The sequence below is a fragment of the Eptesicus fuscus genome, chromosome 20 (assembly GCF_027574615.1).
Source record: "Eptesicus fuscus isolate TK198812 chromosome 20, DD_ASM_mEF_20220401, whole genome shotgun sequence".
NCBI lineage: Eukaryota > Metazoa > Chordata > Mammalia > Chiroptera > Vespertilionidae > Eptesicus > Eptesicus fuscus.
Genome location: NC_072492.1, coordinates 16,339,004 through 16,351,068, shown reverse-complemented (window position 1 = coordinate 16,351,068; position 12,065 = coordinate 16,339,004). Strand labels below are relative to the sequence as shown.

Here is a 12,065-nt window from a genome sequence, read left to right as displayed (position 1 = left end):
ATAAATTAATTTGCAGTGGCACTTCTGGAGAGCGGTAATTATACTTATACAGCCGGTGCCTATATTTAGTTATTTTTCTTGTGGATAATCTGTTCCTCTTGCCTCAGTAGAGCTGACTTCAGAGGAATGTGACTGCATGCTGATGTGGGATTGTGGCTTCTTTGCATTGTCAGAACTTCTTTAAAGGTTTTAAAAACCTTTAAAATGAAGGGTGTATGTTTTCTTAAAAGTTATACTAAATGATGATAAAGGAACACACACAAAAAAAGGCACTCATTTTTCTAGAAGATGATTTGGTGGTAATATATCGGAAGCCTTAAAAATATTTATATTTTCTGATATAGTAAGCACATGGAGGGAATTTCTTCTAAAGAAATAATTGGAGATCTTACATCTCTATAAAGTTGTCTATTGCCCTGTTACTTATTTTGAAAACTTGGATACAATTTAAATGTCCTTCATAGTCTCCTGGTTAATTCCTTTATTGAATATCTATAGAGCAGAATACCATGAAGACATTAGAATATGCTGTTTGATAGTTTCCACAGTTAAAATACTTGAAAAGCAATGCTAACGAAGACTGTTACATGACATAAATAGCCCTGGCTGGTTTGTTCAGTGGTTAGAGTGGGCCACAGGTTTGATTCCAGTCAAGGACACGTACCTGGGTTGCAGGTTTGATCCCCAGCCCCAGTCAGGTGGTTGAGGGAGGCTACCGGTCAATGTATCCCTCACATCGATATTTCTCTCTTTCTCTCTCTCTCCCACCTTTCCCTCCCACTCTAAAAAAAAAAAAATCAATGGAAAAAAATAATATCCTCTAGTGAGGATTAACAAGAAAAGTACATAGATGTTCAGGCTTTATTACTTAAAAATAGCAAATTTTAAATGGTATGTTTTATAGTCTTGAGTTATGTAAACCAAGTAGGGGTACAAATACCAGACTGTGAATAATGGTTATTGCTAGTTGATTTTTCTTTTTTCTTAATCTACTAGAGGCCTGGTGCACAGGATTTGTGCACTGGTGGGGGCGTGGCCTGCGGTGATTGGCCTGCTGTGGGAGTGCCACTCATCCTGGTCAGCCAAGTGGCTGTGGACCCGCCCTCTGAGTGGCTGCTCCCTGGTCCAGCATTTTCCATGGAGCCAGAGCACTCGCCTCTCCAGGGGACCGGGCCCAGGGACAATAGCACTGAGAGGCAGCGGAGTAGGCCTCAGTCCCGTGGCGGCCACGAACCCGCCTCCCAGCCTCCGGGGTCAGCTCTGCAAGCCTGGCGTTGGCTGCGCTGCATGGCCTGCGGGCATCCAGAGGAGGCAGCAGGGAGTGAGGAGGAGGAGCCTGGGGCGAGGAGGCAATGATCACAGCCTGGGTTCCTACCTGTCGGCTTAGGGTTTGCAGCATGAGCAGCCGCTCATCCCGGTCAGCCGAGGTGGCAGCTCCTGTGTTGAGCATCTGCCCCCTGGTGGTTAGAGCATGTCATAGCGACTGGTTGTCCAGTCATTCTGATTGTTCCACCATTCGGTCACTGGGCTTTTATTATATAGGATACTAGAGGCCCGGTGCACGAAATTTGTCCACTCGGCGGGGGGCAGGGAGGTCCCTCAGCCTGGCCTGTACCTTCTCACAGTCTGGGAGCCCTAGGGGGATGTCCGACTGATGTCCGACTGCTGGCTTTAGGTGGGGAGCGGGCCTAAGCCGGCAGTCGGACATCCTTAGTGCTGCTGTGGAGGTGGGAGAGGCTCCTGCCACCGCCACTGTGCTCGCCAGCCGTGAGCCCGGCTTCTGGCTGCGTGGCGCTCCCCCTCCTGATTGAGTGCCTGCCTCCTGGTGGTCAGTGCACGTCATAGTGACCAGTCCTCCTGCCGTTTGGTCTATTTGCATATTAGTCTTTTATTATATAGGATTATATAGGATATATTTTTATTGATTTTAGAGAGGAAGGGAGAGGGAGAGGGAGATAGACACATCAATGATGAGAGAGAATCATTGATCAGCTGCCTCCTTCATGCCCCCTACTGGGAATCGAGCCCACAACCTGGGCTTGTGCCCTTGACCGGAATCAGACCTGGGACCCTTCAGTCCACAGGCTGACGCTCTATCCACTAAGCCAAACCAGCTAGGGCTGGTTAATTTTTCTTTATAATTTTTTGCATTTTTCTTTTTTTCCCCCTTGCAGTGAATACTCTTATAATAGGAAATTTAAAAAAAAAAAAAAACCTTTTTAGGTAAAAAATAAGGCATTCCAGCCTTGGCAATTGTGGCTCAGTTGGTTAAACATCAACCTGTACACCCAAAGGTCATCAGTTCGATTCCTGGTCAGGGCACATACCCAGGTTGTGGGTTCAATCACTGGTTGTGGTGCGTGTGGGAGGCAACCAATTGATGTTTCTTTTTTCCCTTCTCTTCTCTCTAAAAAAAAAAAAAAAATTTAGTAAAAATATATTTTTTTAAAAAGTAAGGCAATCCATCATCCTTTCAATATTCTAATTGCCCCTTAAAGTGTTAATTCAGGAGGAAAGTTATATGTTTAAAATTCTTATAGTCTGTAAACTACATACTTCAGTTGAACTGAAATGAAGGAGATTGTTTCATATAGTTTGTTTCATTAGCTTTCTACTAGAAGCTTCTTCTGAGTGGAGTCTCTGGCATCTGGTTTCACATGACACTTACCCTGTACCTGTTGTTGATGTTCTCACCCTGGAAAGTGGGTGCCCTTTGCCTGTAGGAGGACAGCATGGGGTGAACTGTAGGTGTGAGCCCCAGTCTGTGATATGCCCTTATATTTCTGAGTGTTTTATCTTCTTGTTTCCTTATTTTTCATCATAACGATATATTAGCCCATGTATGTGCAAAGTGAGTATGTAAAATCATCAAAATGATATCTTTATTAAAATAATTTTGCTCTCATTTTTGTTTCCTTTTAAATTTTTATTTATTGATTTGAGAGAGAGAGAGAGAGAGGCATTGATTTGTTGTTCCACTTAATTACACATTCATTGGTTGATTCTTGTATGTGCCCTGACCCGGGATCAAATCCGAAACCTTGGCGTATTTGGACCACTCTCTGAGCTACCAAGCAGGGCCCTTTTCCCTTTTAGCAACTGGATTCTTTGTGACCCACTTTCTTCCTCGACTCCCCTATTTAATTTTACACCCCTATTTAATGGTCCGACTGGAGACACTTGATTGCTCCTTTCTGTTGCTAGGTAAATCTGGTGACTGACCATAGGCCCTTAGCTCAGGCTTTTACATTGTCTGGGTGCTCAGCAGTGACTGAGCTGCCCCATGGAGCGCCTCCTCGTGACTGAGCCTCCTGTGACTGAAGGTCGTGCAGTTTAAAATGCGGGGAGCCTGCCCTGACTCATTGGAAGCTTATTCAACCCTTTAGTCCAGAGGCATCGCAGCTGGAGGGGAGCTGAGTCCAGGGTGCCTGGATTCTGCGTCTGAAGGACATTTTGGGTCGGGCTGTATCTGCATTGAGGCCTGAATCCACACATCCATAACATATCGTATTTGTGCTGGGATAGAGACTTACATTTTAGTGTGTGTGTGTGTTTATTGATTATGGAGAGAGAGGGAGGGAGAGAGAGAGAGAGAAAAACATTGATGTGAGAGAGAGACATCGATCGGTTGCTTCCCAAATGCACCTGGACCGAACCGGTGACCTTTCAGTGCACGGGAGGATGCTCATCCAGCAGAGCCACGCCGGCCAGGGCCACACTGACATTTTAAACTCTTTTTGAATGATACTTTTTACATTCTCTGGCAAGAATATAATATACACAGTGGTAATAGTTTTCCCCCTGGTGATTATTTTAATGAGTGGAAAAAGTTAATCTCTGAATGTGTCTCCCTTTTATGATTTCTTTGCTGAAATAATAGAGTTGTGTTTTGTAGGTAAATATTGCCGATTATCAAGAGAATCAGTGGGTCACTTGTTTCCAGGAGTCTGCAGAGGCTATCCTCGGACAAAGCACTGCTTACCTTGGAGAGTTAAAGGAGAAGGTCAGCCACGTCTTTTGTCATCACTGCAATAGTTCCTGTGCTGGGACGTGGCTCTTGAATATTGTGGTGTTTGTTTCTTTTGGGTGTGGTGTACAGTTTCTCAGTCTGATGATCATTTGAGGTGCTCATCTGATTTATCCATTGTCCCTCTTGGGTTTGCTAACAGTGGGGTGATGAAGTCACTCAGACAGTCAGAGGCACTGTTTCTCCTGTCAGGTTAGCACACAGAGGTGGTGTGCTCGTGGTCACCTGAGACATGGAGGGTATCTTCTGAAACACAGGTGTGCCTTTCAGCGTAATAAACACCTTCCTGAAAAGTCAAGTCACATCCTGGTTTAAAATCACAGATACGGTACTTGCTGTTTTAAGTGACCAGATGCGATTTTTTTTAATGCAGTAACTTTCTTTCATACATTAACATTATCCATTTCACTTTTATAAATTTGAATTTTTACATTTTAGGTTTATTTAGTGCAGGGAACAGATTACTAATTATGTTAAACTTAGGAAAGATATTTGCTCAAAATGTGTAAAAAAAACAACAACAATAAGACTATTTTCTGGGTCACAAATTGGCAACTAGCTATTGATTCCCCCTCCCCGCCATTTCCACGAAGTCCATTAGAATTCTTGGAAAAGCATAAGAAAGGGATTTGACATTTGTTTGGTGTGTTTTTTGTACTCTTTTTCTGTGTCTCTGCCCCACGACTTTTTAAAATTTTGTCCCTGAGGTCCCTGGAGGTAATCCCAACCAGCCCTTTTGTAGAAATAACCGGGGTTGACTGTAAAGTATGATGGTCTCTCTTATCTGTTTTGCCTGGCCCTCTATTTTCATATCAGATTTTAAGGCTCCAAGCAGCCTCTCAGGGTTTTTTATGAGCTTATTACATTTGACTGTTTTTACTGCTGGTGAATGAGGACATCGAGGAACTCTTCCCTCAGGACCTGGGATATTCCTGGAGCATGCGCTCCATGCTTTCCCTGATGTTGGAAGAATAATGGCCTCTGGTATAATTTTCTGAAGGTGTAACACACTGTTTTATTTACATACCTGAAAGCCCAGAGGATTGTTTTGTGTGTGAAGTAACCTTTACACCAGAGTTTACGAAACAAAGCCATTTTCATGTTCCATGTGGCTTGCCAAGATAACACTTAGCTGATCTAAACTATTAATTTAATATAGTTACTAGAGGCCCGATCCACGAAATTCGTGCAGGAGGCTTGCCCCCCCCCACCCCCCCCCTGCTGCTGCTGCTGCTGCTGCTGCTGCCTCGGCCTCAGCCACCGTGGCGGCTTCGTCTGGAAGGACATCTGGTCTAATTAGCATATTATGCTTTTATTATTCTAGATTGTAAATTTATTTTATGTATATGTATGTAAAATGCTTTCTCTAGTCCCGCTCTTAACCAGATTTTTTCTTTTCTTTTTTTTTTTTACAAAGAAGTTTAATCAAATAGTATTTGAGGGGCAAGAGAAAGAGGGAAAGGGCTGCATTTTTAGGCTTTCCTCAACCTTGCCCACTTCACTGTCCTCTTCACCTGCTCGTCAGATCAGTAGTTGAAAATACAGAGGTTGAAATAGTATGTATGATACCTTGAACCTCTTTCTGAATGTTTGTTTTAATCTCAATTTATAAGGAAGATGCTGGGCCTCAGATCTATTCCATCATAAACTTTAGAAGTATTTCCATTTATTTATTATAGTAAAATCCACATAAAATTAATCATTTTAACCATTTTTAAGTTGTACAGCTTATTAAGTGCATTTGCATTGTTGTATGACCATCACCACCATCTAGCCCCAGGACTTTTCATCTCCCCAAACTGAAATTCTGTTCCCATCACACACTGGGTCCCCTTTCCCACCTGAACCTCCCCCCCCCACCACCACCACCATTCTGTTTTCTGTCTTTATGAAATTGAATACTCTAGATAAAAGTATTTTAATTTTAAATACAATCCTACTTAAATAGATTTATATAATGAATTGTTATCTGTAGATTAGTCATTCCTGAGTAATTTCAAACGACTAGGGTGATAATTTTCTCAGAGATTTTTCTTAAAGTCTTTTTAAAACTCTAATGGATATTATCAGATGGTTCAGTAGTGTTCAAGCCTAAAGTTCTATTTCTTTTTGCAGAATGAGCAGGCGTTTGAGGAAATTTTCCAGAATGCCAACTTTCGGTCTTTCGTGTTCAAGATCAGAGTCAAACTGGAGACCTACAATGTAAGTAAGGTCACCGGGCTGCAGAAGGGTTAGCGTGGGAAACTGCTGTGTGCCACCCACATGTCTCCGTGTCAGTTCATTGCTTGCTGTGTGCCGACCTAGGCTAAGCACCCTGCGTGTGGCACTCATAGAGTCATCTCAACACGGAGGTACCATGATCATCCCCATGGTAAGATGAGGCAATGGACTCAGAGATTAAGTCCCCTGTCCAGTGTGGGGCATCTAGGAGGGAAATGCTATATGGCCTTTTCAGTTAAAACCTGGGGCTTTTGTTGGTATGCTGACCAAGAATGGTAATATGTTTAGTGGGCTCGCATCTTCCACAAGGTTTGGGTTCTGAAGTCGGTATATGAAACAAAGACCATATGTAGTTAAAATTACCTACAACATCATATAGTTGTATAGTCAGAATACGATAGCATGTGTTAAGCATTTACTTTTTTTTAAAAAAAAATATATTTTATTGATTTTTTAGAGAGAGGAAGGGAGAGGGACAGAGAGCCAGAAACATCGATGAGAGAGAAACATCGCTCAGCTGCCTCTTGCACACCCCCCACTGGGGATGTGCCCGCAACCAAGGCACATGCCCTTGACCGGAATCGAACCTGGGACCCCTCAGTCCGCAAGCCGACGCTCTATCCATTGAGCCAAACCAGTCAGGGCAAGCATTTACTTTCTGACAGATACTGTTCTTCACCTTTTCTTTCCATAGATCATCTCACTAGATCCTGACAGTAACCCTATATGTAGGAACGATTGTTATCTCCATTTTACCAATGAAAAATGTTGCCTACAGAAAATAAGTAACTTGCCTAAAGTCATATCCTAATGAGTGGCAGAGCTACGATTCCAGCCCAGGCAGTCCACGTTCAGAGCTTTGCTCTTAACCATGCCTAGAAATGTGACTGTGTTGAGTAATTACTGAGCACACTGAAGTGTGGGGGCCCTGGAGCTAGACTCTGCCACCTTTGTGGGCATCACCCCGTTCTGCCTCTAAAGGGACTGTTCCATTCTAATGGGTCGGGAAGAACTCAGAACATCTCTACTTGTTTCAGGGTTAACACGTTCCATTTTGTTATTAGACCTCCATCTTCCTACCTGGTGGTAGATGTATTTGTTCTTATGAGCATTAAATGAGATAGGGAGCCAGGCGTCTGTGATAGGATGTCTGAGTGAGGTGGGGTCAGGAGGGATTGGAGGGTCATGCGGTCCCTTCCTGGTGAGGACGGGGAAGCTGAAGTGCAGGGAGCTGCCTCTCCGGCCGAGCTGAGATGAGACCTAACCCAGGTCTCCCTCCTCTGCCACAGGTGCTTTTCGTTCACACCACACTCAGCTTTCAGAACTCGCTGTGTGGCTTTAGGCAAGTGACTGGCCTTCTCTGGGTTCTTCTTTCCCCTTCTATAAAGAGAATACATTGAACTTGACAAGCCCTCTAAGGTCCATCCCGTGTGGATCCAAGGTTTCTGAATTCTGGGAAGTGTTTGGGAGCGTGAGGAAAGGATGAGAGGGCCTGTGTTGCAGGGAGGCCTCTGTCCACTCTCCCAGCCCCCGGAAGTCTGGACTCGGCTCTCGCGGTTTTTCCTTTATTGGAATGGCGGACCTCTGGATCCAGCCTGTCTGTGTTTCCTCCTGCTGGGATCATTGAAACCGTTGAAGCAAAGGGGGTTATCCCCACAGCTCCATGCCACGGCTCCCCTTTGTTCACAAACTGCTTTTCTCTTCTCAAAGGATGAGTCTCGCATTAAGGCCACTGTGATGGACGTGAAGCCGGTGGACTACAGAGAATACAGCAGAAGGTTGATCATGAACATCAGGAGAAATGCAGCAATGTGAGGAGAGCCGTGCTGATGGGGCCGAAGTTTGGAAATAGAGTCGAAATGAAATTGATTTCTTCTCACCCCCCATGCGACGATTTCACATTAGCTTCTCAGTGGCTAGAGCCTCTTTACGGTGGACTAAGCAATTTCCTCTTTTATGTGCATCTCAAAACCCGTTGGTAGGCAAGGGAAAGCATGCTCAGGTGGCCGCGGTGTAACGGTCAGAGCGAAGGGCCGGCTGGCGGGCAGTGTAGTACCAGCCTCTCCCTCTTCAGGCTTTTGTCCTTTTTATTGAGACTTCATTATCTTCAAGCAGGAATTACGTCACATGTAATTGACCCTAATTCTGCAGACAGTGAAGTAAATTGTAGAACTGGAGCTTCTGCTCCCCCAGTGGGGACACCTTCACAGCTGGTTCCTTCTCGGGAGGGAGCGTGAGGGGTGGTTGTGTGGAACCTGGGTGTTTAGTAAGTGCGTCTTCTTCCCAGAATTCAGAGGCCCTCCTTGCAGAGGTGCCACATCGTTAATGCCCGGAATGGCAATAGGGTAGAATTATTAATCAAAGGCCTATCTCTTATATCTGAAGAATATCCTTCCTCCAGGGCTTCATAGACCAAGTCAGATGGGTCTGATATTAATCAAAATTGTCTCTTCTGAGGAAGGCTGATAAGCATTGACTTGCCGTCCCCTAGGGGCATCCAGGCACCTACAAAGCTTTGCTTTCGTTTTCACTTCAATTAATACTGCATTTCGGAAGGTGAACACACAACTTCTTTCTACCTGTACATGTTTCTTGCATTTGTGTTTCATTTCTTGATTTAAACTGTGTTAAATAGGGAGTATTTTACTTTGCTTTAATAAACAGTGTATTTGCTTGTGAATCCTACTTTCTCTGAATGCAGAGGGTTCTCGTAACTAGAAAGCAGTTAATTAGCCTTCCTAATAAATGTTCACTGGGGGGAGACGTTCACTCATTGCAAACTCGAAGATTAGTCCGAGGCGCGGAGATCATTCTTCCTAAGGTTTGCAACCCTGAAATGCATCTTTAAAAGAATGAAAACACTAAAACAAAAAGCCATTGTACCCAAGAATGCCGATGATAAGACACTTGGGGGTTTTATTGATGTTTACACAGCAGTCTAACACCAACCAGGCTTTGAAATGTGCGCAGACAGTGAGCCGGTAAGAAAACAGTAATTACGCTGCTGGGCTTTTCCGTCAGCAAGAGCATGCCTGCTCTGTGTGTTCCTAATCATACTAATTACCTGTCTGGTGGCTGCAGCCCACCGCTTGGCAGTGGCTGCACATCCCTCCCCGGGTACCCAGGCAGCGCTGCAGTCGGCCTAGAGGTAGGACCTGGGTTTTGAATTGGGCAAGCCGCCGGTGGAGGCCCTCTGTGGAGCTTTAGTGATGGATGTCTGGTCTCTTTCATCCTTAGCTGTCCTCTTAGGAGGAACCGACGGCTCCAGGCAGGATGGCTCCCACGGTTCCGAACAGACACAGAGGGTCTTTTTCTCGGCTCGCTAATGGTTTAGGCACATTCTAGTCTCAGAAGATGGTCATGGGCTGCACTTGATTCTCTGGCCAAGGCCTCAACAATTTTTGTGGAAGTTCTTTTCTGTCTGACCTGGCTTATAAAGCGCTGGCTAGAAAATTAAGTCTTGAGCACTATTCTGGATTGACAAATTGTGGGTTGGAAGTGATAAACTAGCTTCCATTCCAGTGACCAGTCTTTGATACATACCACTCCCATCATTCCCCCCCGTCCCCCCCCCCACACACACACACACACTTCTGTCTACTGGCCATGTTGCCCTGACATGTCTCAAGAGGGTACCAGTCACCGTGTGTTCTCAGGGACTATGTGATGAAACCAGCGTTTCTACATGGATGTGATGAGAAATCCACCAGGTGGTTCTGGGGGTGGGCGGCTCCCTCTGGGGAGGGTGGTTAGCAGGTTTTCCTACTAAAAATCAGATCACTGGTAGAGGAGCATCAGCAATTGGCTCCACTGTTATGCTTTTAAGAGAGCGAGGTCCCTGAGGGTTGCCTAAATAGATTCTGGCCCACAGTTCTTAGAATTGTCTTGGATATAGTTTACTCTAAAGGCTGTTCATGTTGTTCTATTTCTCATCTTTCACTTAGAGATCGATGCTTATTTTGCGTACACCATGACATCAGCGTTAAGCAATTAGGGAAGAAATCTAATCATTTCGCCTTCATTTTAAATGGTTCTTGGATTCCCTCCAGTCTCATTGTGAAGGAGGCAGGAAAAAAAGTCTAAGGGTAATAATCTGATTTCTGTCCATATTTTTAGTGTTTTATGCTTCCCATTAAAGCCTTGCTAATCTCTAGTGTGCTGTCCTGACTTTTTGGAACTGCAGGGTCAAAAATTTCCCCTCCCCTTGCTTCTTTCCCCCGCCTGAGTGGCCTGTCTTCGAAAAGGATAAATAATATTGATCGTGGTATTTAATACACCAATGAAACCCATGGCTATTGACTACATAATTAATATACTGTCTAAAAGTGAAGTTTGGCAGCCCAGTATGTAAAGGTTTATATTGACTTGTGTTTCTTTGGCGATATGCCTTACAAGGTTTTATTTATAGAAAAAACAGGTTGTTCAGTCTCTTCACTTGTTAGAAGGCCGCTGCTTGCCTGGTAGATTGATTGTTTCCTTATCTCAGAGAGGATTTCTTCCCCACCCCCACCCCTGCCATCTTTTTATGTGGTTGGTTAGCTCTTAGATTTATAACCCACTCTGTTGGTAGAGTTCTGGCTTTTATAAACATTTTTACTGAGAGCGTGTGTGTGTGTGTGTGTGTGTGTGTGTGTGTGTGTGTGTGTGTATGTGTGTATCCTATATAATAAAAGCCCAGCGACCATAACGGCAGAACAACTGCTTGACCAGTCACTTTGAGGTGCACTGACCACCTCTCGCCCAGCAGGCTCCGATTGCCGATGGCGAACCGGGACCCAGGGTGGGTGGCAGCGGGGGGCGGGGCCAGCTGCCGGCAGCCAGGGAAGATGGCCCTGATGGCAGACTAGGCCTGGGGACCGTACCTGCGCACGATTTCATGCGCTGGGCCTCTAGTGTGTGTGTGAATATATATATTTGTTGTTAATCTTCATCCAAGGATATTTTTCCATTGATTTTTAGAGAGAGTGGAAGGGACGGGGAGAGACAGAGGGAAACAGTGTGAGAGAGACACATGGATTGTTCCCTCCTGCGCGTGCCCCGATCTGGGGCCGCAGATCAAGCCTGCAACTGCAGTACATGTCCTTGACTGGAATCGAGCCCAGGACCCTTCGGTCCTAGGGCCAATGCTCTGTCCACTGAGCCAAATCGGCTAAGGCAAGTAAATTCTTTTATAAAGCCAATGTTAAGTATTGTTAAAGAAAAAAGGAGCCCTAGCCAGTTTGGCTCCGTGGATAGAGTGTCAGCCTACAGACTGAAGGATCCCAGGTTCAATTCCGGTCAAGGGCATGTGCTGGGGTTGCAGGCTCTATCCCAGGAGGCAGCCGATCAATGGTCCTCTCTCATCATTGATGTTTTCTCTCTCTCTCTCTCTCTCCCTCCCCCCCCCTCCTTCCCTCTCTCCCTCACTCCCTCCCTCCCTCCCTGAAATCAATAAAAATATATTTAAAATAAAAAGATACGCACTGTTGCCCTAGCCGGTTTGGCTCAGTGGATAAATCGTCAGCCTGAGGACTGAAGGGTCCCGGGTTCGATTCCTGTCAAGGGCACATGCTGCAGGAGGCAGCTGATCAATGATTCTCTCTCATCATTGATGTTTCTATCTTTCTCTCCCTCTTCCTTCCTCTCTGAAATCAATAAAAATATATATTTTTTTAAAAAGATACACACTGTTTAAAAAAGGAAAAAAGAAAGGAATAGGGACTATTTGGATCATTATTTCTTATGCAAGTAATTTGTGTTCATTGTAGAAAAATAACCTGCAGAGAAGAACAACTTGACCCATAATTCCACCCGTCAGCAAGAATCACTTGTATATCTG

At 44.8% G+C, this 12,065-nt stretch overlaps 1 protein-coding gene across 4 annotated transcripts in view; it reads left to right on the top strand.

The window, feature by feature from the left end:
- The window catches only part of RPA1 (replication protein A1), a 58,573-nt gene extending 49,646 nt beyond the window's left edge, over positions 1-8,927 (top strand). For 3 of the 4 annotated variants that reach the window (XM_054708831.1, XM_008147888.3, XM_054708833.1), the window contains 3 exons: positions 3,896-4,003; positions 6,143-6,229; positions 7,958-8,927. In XM_054708831.1, the coding sequence (XP_054564806.1) occupies positions 3,896-4,003; positions 6,143-6,229; positions 7,958-8,062 (300 nt within the window). In that variant the 3' untranslated portion in view covers positions 8,063-8,927. Of the gene's footprint in view, positions 1-3,895; positions 4,004-5,444; positions 5,575-6,142; positions 6,230-7,957 lie in introns of those variants that run through there. The other variant, XM_054708832.1, reaches the window with a different exon arrangement.
- Positions 8,928-12,065: the final 3,138 nt, after the last annotated feature.